This window comes from Carassius gibelio, chromosome B1 (genome assembly GCF_023724105.1).
Source record: "Carassius gibelio isolate Cgi1373 ecotype wild population from Czech Republic chromosome B1, carGib1.2-hapl.c, whole genome shotgun sequence".
Classification (NCBI taxonomy): domain Eukaryota; kingdom Metazoa; phylum Chordata; class Actinopteri; order Cypriniformes; family Cyprinidae; genus Carassius; species Carassius gibelio.
Window position 1 is genome coordinate 8,962,954 of NC_068396.1, and position 19,406 is coordinate 8,982,359.

Here is a 19,406-nt window from a genome sequence, read left to right on the forward strand (position 1 = left end):
AGAATTATCTGGGTCATCCCTTTCAAAGTGAATGTTCATGACTTTATGTACTGTAAAAAATATATTATAGAAATAAAAAAAAATCTTCATCTAGAATCATTGCATGCTTTATATGAAATACATGCATACAGCATGCATTCAACACCACATTTACATCGAGTAGAAAAAATAAGTCTTTCAATAACTTTTAAAAATGCCAAATGCCAAAAATTTGTTGAAGACATGCATATTTTTTTTAATAATGCATAATACTGTATTAATAACTAATGATTAATGAATATTGTATTAATTAATGAATTTGAAATGAAAATATCATACACTACTAGTTTAAGTCCAGGATGAGTTAACACTTATTCTTTGAAAGAAATTAATACTTTTATTAAGCAAAAACACATTAAATTGATCAAAAGTGGCTGTAAAGACATTTATAGTGTTACAAAATATTTCTATTTCAAATAAATAATTTTAACGTTCTCATTCATTAAGATTGAAAATTCAGCTTTGCCATCACAGGAGCAAAATATGTTAAAATAGAAATAATTAAAATTGTAATAATTGTAAAATTTTTGCTATTTTTTTTTAAATCAAATATGAATGATAGTGTATATTATATTTCATATAATATTCACATCAAAATAAATATAAAATTAAAATAATTTAAAATCACTATTGATTTGATCTCTCCACAATGTTTACTGGGAAATCGAATGTACCGTACATAAAGCTCTTGTTGTCCTTAACTCTTGATTTTAAAAGTTAATTTTCATATTAATGACTTCTAATGGCATATTGAATACTGTGGTTTAATGGATTAGGAAATAGTTTATCTGCTAGCTGTTGGAAAAACCAAGCACATTACTCATATTCCAAACTAAGCCATCTGGGCATTATTAGAACAAGCGTAAAACTGGCAGTCAGGATGCTGAAACAACAACAACAACAACAACAACAAATTGTCTTGTGGTCAATTTGAAATGGGGTAACATCTCCATTTCATTTATCATGTATATGCTTCAATAAATGTGCATATTCAGTGAAAAAATATATAAATAAATAAAATTAAAAGTAAAAACAATCCTGCAACCATGGATGCTAGTCAGAAACAAATCAAGTAAACTCAAGAATCTCACAAAAATGACTGTAAATTTCCATTACATGTCCAATGGATTGTCCTCAACAACCATTGAACGTTTTCTCAGTGATTTGAGTCATGCATTAAATCAACAACAACCACTATGAATCCGATTAGAAAAGTAAAAGTGGAGGGAGGGGGGGGGCGCATATAAGAAAGGGAATAAAAAAAAGAAATAGTGGATCTCTGAAAGTGTAGATTTGGATGCCACTTTGATCAAGATATCTTTCATATGTGTAACTCTCAACAGAGCTTCTCTGGACCAACTTGCCCAGTGTGTAATCACATCACAAACATGTTTCGATAATGATTATACTCTTCACAAATGCACAAAAGGTTTTCTTGCAGTTTCAAGATAGTCCAAAGGGAGGCAGCATCTTCCATAGAAATGTCAGTCTGCCTTAGCACAGAATTTAGAATAGGGTCTCTTTGTTCTTTCCCTTTGCACAAGCGTAATTGCAGACATATGCTGTACCACGAGTCGAATAACAAATTCCTCCATTGCCATAATTCAAAATACTCCTCTAAAACTGTACTACTATTTTGCTTTTATACGTAACTATATTTAGATTATCCATAGAGCACTACAAAACAAGTGTGTCTCTCACACATACTACAGAGCAGTGGGTTTTCCAAATCTATGACACTAAGAGGAATGAACGACAAGACAACAGAAGCTACACACAGTCATGAGAAGATGATTAATATGTGAAAACAGAAGGAGCAGATGTGAAAATAAAAGCATTAAACATACACGTGACTGGCAGTCAATTCTCTGTCCATGAACTGAAGGCCTTGCCTGTCTACTGGAGCTGCGTTTAATTTACCTTGCCCTCCTCAACCCATCCCCCGTTTTTTGGTGCATTTTGACCCTTGCCCTCTCACCTCTTGCTTTGCCAAGTGTGAGGCACACTGCAAACGATGGAGCTAAACATTAGCGCAGTGACGAATGAGAAAAGGACCAGATAAATGAGACCCTCCACTCCATCGTAACACAATCCGGTCAGAGCCTGCACATAGTCCTGTGAGAAAAAAAAAAAGATGAAAAGTAATATAAAAAGTCTTGCGTTCAACACTCGAAATGAAGTGGCATAAATGCATTTGCACAGGTAGTACAAGCATAATCGTGGGAAGTTATATATGAGTGTTCCTTCAACTTCAAACACTTTTATGCCCCTTTTTGTAATACAAAAGTTTGTGGTCAGTAAGATTTTAAATTTTTTGAAGGAAATCTCATGAGCTAAGGCCCCATTTACACTAGTGCATTTTCGTTTTAAAACGGCGTTTTAGATTTAAAACGATATGCATTTACACTGGTGTTTCAGCTGCATTTCTGAAATGATCTCCGTCTACACTACATAACTGAAAACGCATGTCACGTGACCATTCATGCATACTGGAAATGCACGTAAAAAGGATGTAAAAAGGATGTCGGTTGCTAGTCACTGGCAGGTTCAACAATGAGCATGATTACTGTTCATGATACGGTTACATGGTCATCAAGGATACGCAGAGATAACGTGGGCAGCCACGCCATCATTTTCGGAATTCTCAGTTTTGGTCTGTTTATACTGAAAAGCAACCCTGGAGTTTTCCAACTAAAACAGGGTCAGCAGAATTGAAAAAAGTCTCCGTTTTCGCACTTGGAAAACGCCGGAGTAGTGTAAACGATAGGCGTAACCGTAGCAAAAGTTATGCGTTTTAAAACGAAAACGCACTAGTGTAAACATGGCCTAAGGCTGTGTTTATTTGATAAAAATACATTAATACTGTGAAATGTTATTACAATTGATTCAACTTTATTTTATATAAATTCAACTACATTATTCTTAAAAATGCATCGTTGATACCTTTGTTTCAAGATTCTTTGATGAACAGAAAAATCAAAAGAACAGCATTTATTTGAAATTTTATTTGTAACATTAAAAAGTTCTTTACAGTCACTACTAAACAATTTAATGTGTACTTGCGGATAAACTAAAATTTTTATAAATAAAATAAATTTCCACAATCGTACTTACCCCATACTTTTTAATCGGTACTCACGTGTTGAGCTTGTTAACAAAATTTTATTTATTACTTGTTACTAGTTATTCCTTTCAAAAGAAATATTATTATTTTACTTACCATTTTCTGGCAACAGTAATTAGTTACACTACTGTACACTACTAGTTACAATTTTACAACATTTCCTTCACACCCCACAGAAATTGTAATTGCTTATCTTACCAAAACATTCTTATGAAATATTTTCTGACAATATATTTCTGCCTCATTAGACCAAATTTTGACACTGGATCGAAGTCAGAAGTTATTACAAACACTCAATAATTGTCATGGGTAGCTTGAAGCTAATTGAGGCTATACTTTCTCTATTCCCCATATACAATTATATTTCATGATGTATTTTATCAAAAGAAATAGCAGAAGTTTGTATAAGATTTTTGTTTTCTAAAAGATTTTTAATTATAGTAATATAATTTTTATATCAGGATCAGAGGGATGTGGTTGGGAAAGCCATGTAATGCAAGAGTAAAGTAATGCCGCAACTTATAGATTGGTGTTCAGATCATATTTTCTTCTCACAAAATCAATGTAATGGCAACATTTTCATCCACTGAATGTACGCTTTTCCATATTTCAAGCTTGCCTGCTGCACTGGTGACTTCATGTATTCAATAAATTATAAAAATAAATCAAGGAATTATTGTATTGTTGGACTTCACATCAGTTGAGGTTAAGGCATCAAAAGTATCTAAGTAACTAGCTCTTTTATGGATGGTAACTGTAATATTATTACTGAAATCTTATTAGTGATTAGTTACACTACTAGTTATTGCGCAATTATTGTAGTAATTGTAATATAATGCGCAGTAATTGTAATATAATAATATTACCAAACACTGAAAGTAGTGTGTGTCTTAAATACATTTAACTATGAATTTCACCATTTATTAAATTTTTTTTTTGCTATTTTTCAAGTGCATTTTCCATATGGATTTTATTGTTTTACAATTATCCCACACCCAGACTTTCATTTTAAAAATTAATTTAAAATTAAACAGATTTTCCCACATTTGTGGTGTGATTTCCACCACACTGATCAATTCTAATAAAGTTTTTGTAAAACACAGATATCGGGGGGTAAGGTGGATCAGAGGCAACATATTTTACCATGGCTTTTAATAATAATAATAATAATGCATTTATTTTATGTAGCAGCTTTAAAAGTGTTGCATCATTGTGTAATTACACATAGTTTACTTGTCAGTTTTAAGGCATTGAAAGTGAATTAATCAAAAAATTTTTTATATTTTTCACATTAGCACACGCACCATGTGCAGGCTCCGACAGTCGACCAGGGCAGTGAGGTGGTGGAGACTGACTTCAGTGGAGTTTAACACCCCCTGCATCTCCTCCAGGTTAGTCTGATAACCAGCCCATAGAGAGACAAAAGAACATAAACAAATTAACATTCCTATACCGAGCACAGAATACGTACTGAGTTTTTTGTACAGTACTGAGTACAGTACATCCGCAATCTCACACCTTAGTCTTGGGGAATTCTCGAATAGCTGAGCGCAAGAGCTCGGAAACATCATCCTGCATTTCCACAAGAGCTTTATGGCTTCCGGAGAGTTTCTGCAAATCAGAGGACCGATTTATAATTCATGAAAGAGAACAAGAAAGACAATGAGGAAGAGAGCAGAGGAAGAGTAATTATGTACCTGCTGAAATGGGTTGGTCTGTCCCATGCTGCACTTCAGATAATACTGCAGGATATCTAACATACATAACACAGATAATAACCAACACACATGAATTCCAATAAATAGGTTCATTATTTTACTCCTCAAATGTGAGACATCAAATATTGATAGGTTTCCCAAACACTGCCCTCGCCTTGCGTCAATCGATACACAGATATTCTTGATCAGAAATTGAAATATTGTTGAAATCACGCTGCAAAGAAAACAGCCGATGCAAACTAACAAAACCAAGCAGTAAATCTGTTGGAAGCACTGCGTGCATCTGCCTCTCGTGTCACTGTGACCCGCTAGTTCATTATTTACTAAGCCAGCTGGCTGAGATTACTGACAATGCCAACTAGCTTCATTTGTTAGGATATCAAGTTTATTTTCTGTGTGTAAGTGTGAGTATGAGTGTATGTGAGGGAGAGATGACTGTAAAGGTGCTGCATGAATCTGAACCCTATTACTATGTGTTCAAATGTTTGAAAAAGAGAAGAGAGAGAGAGAGTGAGTGAGAGAAGCAGCAGTGGAATGACCTCGGGCAGAGGTTTAATGATTAATTAACCTCACAATCTAAATCATCACACGCATAGTGGGTGCAGATGGATAAGATAAAAATAGACTTTAAAAAAATGTTTTAAATAAAACGTCACTGTAAAAAACCAATGAACCGTCCAATATGGCACAATTTTAGCTATAGTGAATTTCATTGAATATTGTGTTAACTAACTTTATTTTAGTAATTTTGTGTATTTATCATTTGCTACTATTACATGATATCATATAATAACGTGGATAACCATTCAAAAGGTTTGGACTCTATAAGACAGTTTGTTGTGTTTGAAATAATCTCTTTTACTCGACAAGAAAAGCAATATTTTTTTAATATTATTGCAAATTAAAAGAACTGCTTTGTATTTGAATACGTTTTAAAAAATATAATTTATTCCTGCGATGACAAAGCTGAATTTTGAATCTTTGATGAACAAAGTCATTCAAAAATGCTTTATAAACATCTTTATTGTCATTCTGTATTCATTTCTTATTCAAAAAACCTTATTGACCCCAAACTTTTGAACAGAAGCGTCAGTAAAATTAATATGCAGGAGGAAGTAAATAAACAGATATAAGATTATTGACAAGATTTATTGGTCTGCAGACACACCTCCCATTACCTTCAGCAGTGAAGCACAAGTGTGTTTGCAAGTGTGAATGAGTGTAGGGACTGAGAGGGTCATGAATTGTATCTCCTGTGGGAACTAATTAGCAATTACATTCATGTCTGTCCAGGAAAGCCAAGGTCTGAGACCAAGATACAAAACCTGCTTTGTACATAAACACCCTTTAAGAAAGCCTCCTTTGCACAGCAATGCTCCAGGACATTTCAAGTGAATGAATGAGCGATTGTGAGCATAAACATTTTCAGTGGGGAGTATTGAGTTCAAGTCTTGGACAATGCATTTAATTAAAAAAAGAAAAAAGAAAAAGCAAATAACAAATGCATTTAATACCTCTAGTTAGTGCTTCTACTACTTCTGTTAACATAACTTATGTATCGTTTTTTTTTTTTTTGTGATCTGAGCCTTGTCACAAGCATCTAATGCCCAGTGAACCCTGCATAAACTGTGTGAAGGACAGACAAACTCAACTTGACTTAGGGACGGACACATACCTTGGTTGATAACGGCATTCTCACGTGACACTTTGGTGATGTAAGAGTCAGGGGAAACACAAAAATCACTGGCAGTCTAAGGAAGAGAACCACGCATGAAGCATTGATCACATACACAAACACACACAAACCCTCAAATATAGGCTTAAAAACAAACACATTTAAGCGACTGACATCACTTTTCCTTTATAAAAAATGTATATTACAGTTTCAAGTGTTTGGGGTCAGTACTATTTTAAAGGAATTATCATTATTTAGATAGTGACAGGAAATGTTCACATTGATATAAAAAAAAATCTAGATCTAATAAATTATTTTGAACTTTCTAATCCTGAAAATGATGCATTGCGGTTTCCACAAAAATATTACATTTCAGAACTACATTCAGCATCAAATCAGCATATTAGAATAATTTCTAATGTAATGACGCCAAAATTCAGCTTTGCATCACAGTAAAAATTACATTTTGCAATATATTCAAATATAAAGCAGCTTATTTGACATTGTAATAATATTACCATTTTCATTTATAATCCGCTGATTAAATAAATGCAGCATTGGTGAACATACACTTTTTAGTAACACCCCCCCCACACACACACACACACTTTGAACAGTGGTGTATAAACTTAATATATACTTTCTCTACTCTTTTTAGACAGCCATAGACACAAACAGAAATATATTGGCATAAAATTTATTTAAAAAAGTGAATTAAAAAGGTGTTTCTACCAATATACTCACCACAGCAACAGAGAACTCAAGCCCAAGTGAAGCCCAGCTGATCACCAGCGTCAGCACACCTAGCAAACAAACACTGAAGGACAGAAAGACATTATTCATTACCACAGAAAATACAGGAGAAAAAAAGTTTACATGTGCTTACATTGGGAAAAATTTTGACACTTGTGCTTATTTTAATTCTTCTCTACAAAAATGGCCGTCATTTGAGTCTTTTGATGGTGAGAATAGGAGAATGAGTGTCTAGTTATTCCTATAAGAAAAGCCTAAATGTTTCTGCATTGTTGATGGATATTTTGTAGTTGGTTTCTTTTTAACTTGTTTAGGCTCATGGTGAGTAACATCTCTGCAATTTTAATAAACTCCCACTTACCAAATGTGCTTCTAGACACACATGCACCCTAAAACACTAATATAAACAAACATGTACACAACACATGGCAGAAAATGTGTCTAATTGCAGCAGAAGGAGTGAAAAAGTGAGTCACAGTGAATCAAGAGGAGATCTTCACCCTCCTTTCTAGACTAAATAGATTTCGTTTTGCCTGAATCCTTCTCTCCTCTGCCAACTCTACTCTGATTCGTGCTCTCTCTCTCACCATTTCTAAAGGCTTTCAGAGAATGAATCTCAATTTTGCATAGTTACAGGCTAAAAATAGGCATTTTCACACAACGATTTCCAACCTGGAAATTTCCAAACTGAAACTATAAACTCAGGCAGTGCAGTTTAATCTGAGGCACCTCCTTCAGTCCACCAGGAAAACAAGAAAGTCCCTTATGATGTTCCCTGAAATATCACATGATCCTGCATATTAACATTCTGACTTTCATTATTTATTTTCCTTACACTTCGATATTTCTTTGTTGTAAGAGTCAAAGTACGGGTGAAATTCCAAATTCCAGGTGGCTCACTCACTGTGATTATCCCCATATTGTCATGTCACATCTCAAACCATCCTGCTGAATTCAGTAACACCCATACATGTGATTAAAAGTTGATTTTATAACACTTTTGTTCTAGTGCTATTTATATCATTTATATACTAATATAGTATTTATGAATGCTTTAAATTAGCCGTTTCATTTTTATATTTTATTTTAACTTAACTTTTAGTAATTTTATTTTTATTGCAGTTTTTATTTTTAGATATTTCTAATTAGCATTTGTTTTAAATCAGGTTTACTTTTGTAATTTTAGTAAGTTCAAGTTTTACATCTAGTATTTTATTGTAGCTTTTTTAGTTAATGAAAATGAAAGTTTTAATCATTTTAGGTAACAATAACAACCGTTTCACAGATAGCAAATCAGCACATAAATACATATATATTGCATAGTACTGAATAAAATAGTGTAAATTTGGATAGAAATAAAAATTTTGGCGGCAAAAAAAAAAAAATGTATATGTTGTTTCTTAAAGGTATAGAAAAGGTTCTTTAGGAACCATTTTGCGATTGATTACATGGGTGGCTATTTTGTGTGTTATTAACTAAAAACATGTGTTAAACATCTCTACACTTACCTGATCAAGATGCTTCTTGAGTTGCGTATGAGACCAACCAAAACGAGCAGGCAGATTATTACATCAAAGAGCAGCAGACCCAGATAACCCAACCACCTACAAAACACACATACACATGATCTCTTCCAGATGGCTGGAAATGTCTTTATAACTCCATCCAAAAGTAGTAACAAGCCTGGACTTTATTATTGAGAAACTCTATTGTGTATGTCCATAAACTCTAATTTACTTCTTTGGACATTTACTTATTCCTATGTGAAAAACAAATCATGCTAGACTACTTCTGTGTAAAAAAAAACAACAACAGGATTTTAGAAACCAGTACTATCTGGGTAATACCTCTGAAACCAGTTTAGCCATCACAGAGTATGATGACTAGACTGGACTTCTTAATTACCTGTACCAGTCATACTGCTCAGTGACGGATGCCAGGTGATCCAGAGAGAGATCCGTACTGCTCCAGAAAGGCACCTCCACCATCAGATTGATCAGCTCGTCCAGCTGACCCTGTAGTTTCTGGACGATGGACAGGTAGTCTGTATGCTTGGAGTACACAGTCTCCAGCTGCACCAAACCCTCCTGCAGGGTTTCATTCAGACGGCTGGTGCTCTCTGATACCTAAAACACATAAACAAGCACATATTTTAGGCTCAATAAAGCAGATTTTTTTTTTTTCTGCCCCCTGAATCAAACTGGCGGGTTATAATGTAGGTATCATTAGCTAGGATGCTTTGAAAGGCTATGCATTCAGCTGTTTGTGTCAGAGTGAAATACATTTTGATCTTAATTGCTATTCAGCTGAAAATTATTTTTCGGTTTCAGTCAAAATGGTCTTGGAAGGCCGGAATTGTTGTGACATTTCAATGCTGTACATTTACATGCTCACAACAAGTGTTGATTGTTAAAGAAATTTGATTCATTAATTGATTATTAGATACATTAGATATGAGTTTCTCATTTTGGCTTTCACTGATTGAAAACTAGGACTTGATGACCTCTCAGGATTTTTAACAGTTGCTAATGGATATTTTCATATATTTCATATTTACTTGCTACAAGAAGTCCTTGCCAGCCAACCAAAACAATTAAACCCTTAACCTTATGAATGCATTAACATTTAATAACCCTGTATTCTAGGGGCTTTAGCGATGGCCATGAGGTGCAAGTGGAGTATTTGGCAACAAAAGTAGAGTGTTTATTTGAGTTAAAGTGTTCAGCAAAGGGCAATGAACTCTAGCCGCAGCAGTGGTACATTTTTGGCACCACAGTACTTTAGTATTGGTATGCCGTGCAACCCTCTTAGTCAGGGCTGTAAAATAGCTGGCAATGGTGGTAAAGTGCCTGAAAAAAGTAGTTAAGTGTTTAGGACTGAGTGACATTAAGTATGTTTTTAACACCTGGATAAGGCAAAATTTCCCCAGCTCAGAAGAAACAAAAGCATCAATGACTCACCAGTTTGTCGATGCCTGCCACTGTTTGGTTAGCATGGCGCAAAGAGTATGTCAGTCGTGTCATGCCATCGCAGGTTTCGCCGTTTCCATAGAAACCGACTGCAATGCCAGCACTGCGGGAAAGTGATCAAAAGAGGAATTAGCTCTTGTGAATGTGGCAGACTCTTTTATATAGGCTGTGAATCAACACTCTCACACAACCAATGTCTTTATTCTGAAACGCTAAGAGTCCAAAAACACAAAAATGTCCAGGCTAGCAGAGCAGAACTTGAAACGACAGTGATGTTTTTACTTTTACAAAGACAATTAAACTAATCTACATATATATATATATATATATATATATATATATATATATATATATATATATATATATATATATATATATATATATATATATATATATATATACGTAGTATATATGGTAGTTGTGTGGACAAAAATGCCTTGTTGATGTCAGAGGTCAGAGGAGAATGGGCAGATTAGTTAGAGATGATAGAAAGGCAACAGTAACTCAAATAACCACTCGTTACAACTAAGGTATGCAGAATAACATCTCTGAACACACAACATGTCGAACCCTGAAGTAGACGGGCTACAGCAGCAGAAGACCACACCGAATTCAGCTCCTATTCAGCTAGGAAGGGGAAACGGAGGCTACAATTCACAAAGGCTCACCAAAATTGGACAACAGAAGATTGGAAAAAACATTGCCTGGTCTGAGGAGTCTCGATTTCTGCTGTGATATTCAGATGGTAGGGTCAGAATTTGGCATAAATTGGCTGCCTTGTCTCAATGGTTCAGGCTGCTGGTGGTGGTGTAATGGTGTGGGGAATATTTTCTTGGCACACTTTGGGCCCCTTAGTTCCAACTGAGCATCGTTTAAATGCCACACCCTGAGTATTGTTGCTGACCATATCCATCCCTTTATGACTACAGTGTACCCATCCTCTGATGGCTACTTCCGGCAGGATAATGCACCATGTCACAAAGCTCAAATCATCTCAGACTGGTTTCTTGAACATGACAATGAGTTCACTTTACTCAAATGACCTTCACAGTCACCAGATCTCAATCCAGTAGAGCAGCTTTGGGATGTAGTTGAACGGGAGATTCACATCATGGATGTGCAGCAGACAAAACTGCAGGAATTTCTTGAGTTTATCATGTCAGTATGGACCAAAATCTCGGAGGAATGTTTCCTAAACCTTGATGAATCTATTCCACAAAGAACTAAGGCAGCTCTGAATGCAAAAGGGGGCCAATCTGGTACTATATATATATATATATATATATATATATATATATATATATATATATATATATATATATATATATAGTTTTTTATTTTTATCAAAGAAATGGTAAGCAAAAGAGACTAATTTCAAAAACATAAAGAAAACATCCAGTCCATTTAAACACTACGACATTACAACACTACGACAATGAAGCATTTATAGTAGTACTGTCAAACGATTAATCGTGATTAATCACTTCCAAAATAAAAGTTTCTTTTTTTTTCATAATACATGTAAGGTGTATATTTATTATGTATATATAAACATAATTTTAGGCATGTAAATGTACATATTTATATTATTTAAATATATTTAATATATAAACAACATAATTTTCTTAAATGTATACATGCATGTACTATTAATATACTATTAATCGCAATTAATTCCATCCAAAATAAAAGTTTTTGTTTACATAATATGTTTGTATACTGTGTATATTATATATATATATATATATATATATATATATATATATATATATATATATATATATATATATATATATATTTATATATATATATAATATACACAGTATACAAACATATATTATGTAAACAAAGACTTTTATTTTGGATGGAATTAATGACGATTAATTGTTTGACATCACTTCTTTATTTCAGGTATATTAATCTCAAGGCGGTTTTATTGTGTATGCGTGAGAGTTTTATCTGATGCCACATTTTCCTGCATGTGTTACTCTTTTTCTCTGTCCCTCAAATACAAGAGGATTTAGACAGGACAGCTCTCATAAGCTTAAGAGTGTGTGAGACAGAGATATCGAGAGAGAGGTCAAGCTGTTATTCTTTGTTGAGGTCAGGAGTCACGTGGCTCACCAAGGCTTTCCCACTATAATCCAGAAACTCTCACGCTAACAGCACTGACCACAATCATTGGCTTGCATGTTTGTCTGTTAGATCGTGTGAGTGGGCACATATGCTAACAGATCTGTTTGGAGAATAATAGTAACTGTATTCAAAACTGGTTGGTTTAAGATGGTAATGTGATCATACTGAACCATTAAAGCACACTTAAAAAAACAGAGCACCTTAATTACAAAAGGTACTTCCATGATCATTTGTAAAAGTAATTTTTTTTCAAGTACCTTAGTACATACAATGGTACATTAATTTCAGTACAGAATATTCTGGTTTTGCTCCATTGATTTTGATTAAACGTGCAGGTCTAAGTTGAGAAATGTTGTTGGCTTCAACCGATGACATATATGGGTTACTCAAACATAAATGTGAGTCGGGACAAACAACCTCAGACTCTCCAACCTTAACAAGATTAACTGAGGTTAATGTCGTTGTACTGGAAAATAAGCCATTACTTTTTATGAGTCCTGACTTCTAGAATCGATTCTGGCTTGATAGGTCAGTTATTGAGCCAAAACATTATCAAAGTACTCACAATTAAACGGTGGACACAAATAAAATATATAAACAGACACAATCTTTGTGAGAATATGGCAGTGCTAGATAAGAGATATTGAATAATTATGGCTATAGCACTCATATATACGCAGTGCCCACACACACACACACACACACACTGGCAGAGAGACCTGCAGTGCATTATTCATCTCGCAGCTTCAGTGTTCAAAATCGGATTCTGTTGCTATGGCAACATCGCCAAGGCACCGAGGGGGCAGTGCCGGGAGAGGGGCGGGGGGGGGGATGCTTGATGTGAGGGGGACAGAGGGAAAAAGAGAGAATGTAAAACAGAAAGGAATGAAATATTTTTATCCGCGGCGAGTTTCTTCAGCCCAGGACAAAATCATATGCGCACATATGCTGCAAAAAAACAAACAAAACAAAAAAGAAAACCTAGATCCGTTGCTTTCTCTATTTACTCCCAGTAAACGTGTAATCATTAGTGTCAAAAACATCTTTGAAACAAAATACATGTATCTGTGAAGCAATATTACATAAGATTTGTTATAAGGAAATTTTAGCTTGGAGTATAAACTAACTAAATGTATCATTTTATTTCTTATTTTCTAATAGACACTTGCGGTGTAAAGAATATCAAGAATGTCTATGCTATAAAAAAACAATCAAATACTAATTTAAAAAAAGTTTCAGAATGAATGAATGGTTTAATTAATTAATTTTTAAATTGGAGAACAACTGAGATAAATATATATAAATATTTCTTCTGACCTGTATCATGATTCAAACTGGGTGAACTACTGACTCTGGTCTCTTAAGTATTACGTTAAATGTTCTTTTAGTATTTTTTTGTACTTTTAATTTTTATATAATTAAGTAAATAATAACATTTAGAAGAATATCAGTAACTAAACTGTTTCAGGAAATACAATTATACATTTAGTTAATTTTATGCTTCACAAAAAAAAAAGCATTACATTTTCTGAAAATAAACATGTTATATCACTTCATGGATACATTTATTTTGTTTCAGAAATGAGTATTTTGAACAGTTCTGAATGGGAACACATACATTGAGCTACTAAAGGCACAAAAAATCAGGGAGATCAGGGTTTTAGGAGAGCACTCTGGTGTTTTAGGTCACTCAATGGAGCATGTGCACATGTGTGCATTAGTCCATGTGTGCACTATTTGATGTGCTTAATGATGCATGAGACACAATATGTTTCATCTGAGCCATCATATCAGCATGACATCTCTCATCTCTGCCATGGGCCCATCACTGATCCGCAACTCGCTCTCTTTCCCCAGTTAAGCTTTATCTGCATCTGCCTCGATCAATCAAGTCATCATTGTCCTTTTCTCTGGTTCTTTCTGCATCCATCTCTCAAAGGGAAATAATCTCTTCTTTGTTTGTCAATCACAGCACTGAATGGCAAAGCATGAAGTCAGATACAGGACAGATGAGAGAAAGGAGGAGGAAGGGAAGGAGGAGAGGAGGAGATCGTCTGATGACCCTTGTGGGGTGACAAATGGGAGGAGAGACCAGAAAATAATCTGAACAGAAGACAAAGAAGCAACCTAAAAGTAATTAGAACAATAATCAACACAGGTTCATAAAAACAAAACGGTCTAACATTTGTATGCAAAATGATGGCTTATTATTTACACACATTAATGTAACTTTGTATACTTAAGAAGAGTTTTCCCCTTCAGCAGTTAAATGTCAATGTATTTACAATGATTATTAACAAAGGCATTAATAATCATTATTGATGAACATTATTTTTGTTGTTATTATTATTATTAATCACATTCACATGAACAAACATGCCTGTGAATTTTTATTAACATAAATGAAGCAGCAAGAACACAACAAGCAGTTCTTTTTAGATCATCTTTTACTGATGACGTGTAAACAACTAAAACACAAAAAAATTAAAATAAATAAATCACAGTAGTGTTGTGCGGCTTTTATTTCAAGATTAAATCACTTTATTATTGCATCATGAGCACTGAAAAGAGCAGCTGGTATTATTAAACAGAGTCATTGCAGGTCAATGGGGTATACGTCGAACATCACCTGACAAAACTGATGTCCATATCTATGCACTTTTAAGGTAATCAGTTAACCTAACCTGACTAGAAATTGTATTGTTGGTGTTTTATTTAAATTAAAAAATGTAATAAACTTTTTGTTATCAATCTGCATACGTGACGTGCATCAGTTTGGCTCATCTTTGATTAAAACAGCTCCCTATTTAACAAAGCACATACAAAAGAGCTGAACTGTAAGCAATGCGTCCTCTTTTAAAGAACATGGAATATGCGCATTACCCTCATTCAGTCTGCATTATTCTAACCTTTTTTAACTTTATTAAACTATTTAACCTCTGTGTCCTGGGCTCAGCGTGGACTGGCTGCCAGCCTGAACTGACCTCTCACCTCTCAGTATATTTAAAGAGATCTGATGATTAGAGTCGTTTTCACAAAAGACCAAATGTATACAACAAGACAGACTGCAGCTAGCTTAGACAAACAGAACACTGATTGATTTAGCAAAAGTGAGAAGAAAGCAGATGGAAGCTTGTTAACCCGACAATCAAATGTAACAGCATGTGGATTGTGAAAAGTTTTCACAGGATATATCCTGAACAATGAAAGGGTTAACAAAGCAAAGCCTGTGTGCTTGAGAATTAGACTGGGATTATACCTAAAAACACAGATGAGGTACCATCCGTTTCACACTGCGCAAGGAGAAACACACACCTACTATTTCACATGAATCACAGCCAGCGGTGCTCATCAGCGTGGGTTAGGCGTTTAATAAGCTGCCATATGTGTTACATGATTTATGTGTCATACAGCAATTACTTAAGACCTCTTTAGTTATTTATTTATTTATTTTTTGCTTTTGGTAACAAATACATATCTTTTTGGACTGAAGGTTACTGTTTGAATTTACCATTCTCTAGTAAGTGATTACTATCTTGGCAGATATTTAATGCGATGGATCAACTAAAAAAATCCTTTTATCATCATTTACTCACCTTCGTGTCATTCAAAACCTATATGAAAATCTTACTTCTGTGGAACATAAAAGATATTGTGAATAATGCCTTTTTATACATATAAATGATGTCAGAACGTTGCTGATATTTTTCAAAATATCTTCTTTTATGAAAGAATGTCACAGGTTTGGAACAACACAAGGCAGAGTAAATGATCATTTTAATTTTGTAGTGAATTACTCCTTTATGTCTCCTCCATTTGTACACTTTATCAGCTGTTAGGACTCTAATTCTGACGGCACCCATTCACTACATATGATCCATTGGTGAGCAAGTGATGCAATGCTACTGTACATTTCACCAAATCTATTCTGATGAAGAAATAAACCCATCTACATCTGGACAGCCAGAAGGTGAAATGTTCATTTTTGGGTGAACTATTACTTCACAATTATTCAACAACAAGCTTCCATTTCAGTTTTCTGCCTATGTTGGCAGTTCTCTAGGTTTAGGAGCACAGCCAAAATGTTCCCAACTGGATGGATTTCATTGACAGATTTATTTGTGTGGAAGACTAATTGTGCCACCCAATTAACTGGAACTTATGATGTGTAATGCCACATGATGTGTGCGTGGAGGCAGTGATGAGTGTTTCATGTTTAACTGTGTAAGAGTGCAAACCACGGACCTGCACACGAGCGTGGCGATGATCACGCACCAAGCGGTGCAGCAGCAGTCGGCGCTGGGCGAGTCCTGGTTCTTCCTTCGACGGCAGCACAGCCAAAAGGAATAGAAGAGGAGGAAGAGGAGGTCGAGCGCCAAGCACACCAAAGCTACTGCACCTAGCAACAACACAGACTGCAAAGAGAGAGAGAAAAGGAGTCGTTGAGTCTTCATTGTTTTAGTGTAGCAGTAAATTAACCGTGAACAATTAAGAACACAATGAGGCCATTGAATGCTGGTTCCTCCGATCAAAATCTTTTGTTATTGTACAGTATCGCATGTTTTCTTTAACTGTAATCTGGAGTAACGTTCTGTTTAAGACTATTATAAGCAGATATTCTGAATGGGAAAGGGGAGTTTTTTTTAGAAGTCCTGCATGTTTAATCCAGATCTACATCCACATGCTCTTCCACTGAACCAGAAGAAGTGTCATGAACGATCTAGATTTTTCTCCATATGCAGCAAATGTAGGTCAGGCTATACATGGGAGACTTCTTTTGGTCTTATAAACACTCACACACACACGGTGCCAAGAACTAGGATATGAATATGATACTAAATCAACATCCCTTGTTTGTTCTGGAACAACGCTCCCATCAAAAATCACAGGAATCCATAATCTACCCCTAGAAAAGTAAACGATCTTCTGAATGTTCATCCGGTACTAACAAGCTGTTTGAGAAGCATGCCCTATTTTAATCAATCACATTAAAAAATATGGTTTTGGTAGTTCACATTTGTCTTTTTCTTTAACATACAAAGATAAGCAATAGTTAGCTTCCATATCTTTTCATTTAATGGGATATATCAGGGATGTCCTTTGTTTACTCAAGCAGCACATTATTTTTGCAATACACTTTTTATATATATAATAATATATATATATATATATATATATATATATATATATATATATATATATATATATATATATATATATATATATATATATCAACTACATTTTTACTAGCCTATATTCCGCAATGTGTTTTCTGAAGACAATTTGAGAGATGCTTGCCAAGCAGAATTGCAAAGCATTCTAGGTTGTTGCCAGGGCAAGGGTCGCTAATAGCTGGAATACACTACACGACCTTGGCCCAGATTTACAGTCTGGACAAGCTGACGCTTGTTGCTGAAAATATGAGCCAGTCTACAGATTCGAATTGACAGATTTGAAAGAAAATCATGCAGTGTATGATGATAACAGTAAATCTGTCCAGATTTGAAAAGTTGTGTAGTTTATCATAAGTACTTCTAAAAACAGCACATGTCGCCTATTAGTGGATTGTGTTTTTTTGACGTTTAATCTAATTTTATGACTTATCTTATCATCAATTTAGATCATATAACAAGAATTAAGGGCAAATTTAGCAAGCACCTATAAATACCAAAAGCATTTATTTTAAACCAGTGGTTCACTAGCAAACTAGTGCAAACAAAAATGGTTTAAAATGTGATTTATTATTATCCATGTATCATAACATTCTCGTTTAATAAATACTAAAACAACATACAATTAAGATCCCCCTCAAATACATTTTATTAAAGAACATATGGCTGCTGAAACCTTGGGAATCACAAAATGAATTGTCGAGGACCTTGGAGTCAAAATGTTGATAACCTCTATTCTACAAACTAGTGTTGTCAAAAGACCTGGTACTTTGGTAATAGTACCATTTGGTAATATTCATTTTTTTTGGTAAAAAAAATCTAAATGTGACGGTACCAGGTTTCTTTAAGCACCAGTGGTACCGAGACCCGGTCAACCCGGTTCTTGACGCATACAGCGCTATGATTTCCGCGAAGCAGAAAATGCGGACGGAATCAAAAAATCCAGTCATGAAAATTAAACGGAATTTTTTTAAATATGGACAGGAATTTGTCAAAGTTAGCATAAATTAATCAAATCAAATCTCCATATGGACCAGTTTCTGTAAAAGTTGGTTGAAATCTGAATCCTGCATGTTCTGCACGTCTCTGTGTGAATTAATGAATGGCAGGGACGTGTGGGTTTGTTTACTACATAGACTGAAGCGCGTGACGCTAGCACTTTCACTGGTACCGGTACCGAATACTGAAATTTTGGTACCGTGACAGCACTACTACAAACCGTACTGAAAGACAATTCAGGGCATGCAAGGAAACACAGCATCATCAAACTGCTGATAATCACATGCTCAGACTAGAATCACTCAAGAAATAGAGTAAGATCACTAATTTGTCCTCAAATACCCAGATTGACCCAGTTTGATATACATTCGCCCCTGTACAAACTCTCGTCATGGCAGAATTACCAACAGCAGCGACACGTAGTGAAGTCATTCTCACCCTTAAAGTTAAACTTCTATCTTGAGTGGGCTGAGATGTTGTGATATGGCTTAAAACTAGTGTGACATGAGATTTTCAATTCATTATCCATCCCTGGTCGTCTATGAGATCTGTGAGTGGGTTGAGGTCAGCTTCTGTCTGTTGATGTGTCAAAGCTCATTTGAGTCACTCACCAATGACAGCATCCGTAAAGAGATTAGAGAGGATTCATTATCAGCTGTCACGCACACACACGCGCGTTCCAAATCTACATGAGGATATGCCATAGGCTTCTATTGTTTTTATATAAAACTAAACCAAGTTTACAAAGCTGAGATTTCCTGGACATGTGATGAAGTTTAGGTATAGCTGATTTAATTGTGATCACAAAAGGAGACATGCAGC

The 19,406-nt window shown here is 34.8% G+C and overlaps 1 protein-coding gene across 1 annotated transcript in view; it reads right to left on the minus strand.

The window, feature by feature from the left end:
* The window catches only part of LOC127949334 (protein tweety homolog 3), a 34,330-nt gene that overhangs the window by 6,164 nt on the left and 8,760 nt on the right, over window positions 1-19,406 (minus strand). The window contains exons 3-12 of the mRNA XM_052546432.1: window positions 16,660-16,829; window positions 10,270-10,381; window positions 9,215-9,435; window positions 8,818-8,913; window positions 7,301-7,373; window positions 6,557-6,632; window positions 4,861-4,916; window positions 4,682-4,774; window positions 4,468-4,560; window positions 2,018-2,154 (exon numbers count right to left, since the gene is read on the minus strand). Coding sequence (XP_052402392.1) covers window positions 2,018-2,154; window positions 4,468-4,560; window positions 4,682-4,774; window positions 4,861-4,916; window positions 6,557-6,632; window positions 7,301-7,373; window positions 8,818-8,913; window positions 9,215-9,435; window positions 10,270-10,381; window positions 16,660-16,829 — 1,127 coding nt within the window. The remainder of the gene's footprint in view (window positions 1-2,017; window positions 2,155-4,467; window positions 4,561-4,681; window positions 4,775-4,860; window positions 4,917-6,556; window positions 6,633-7,300; window positions 7,374-8,817; window positions 8,914-9,214; window positions 9,436-10,269; window positions 10,382-16,659; window positions 16,830-19,406) is intronic.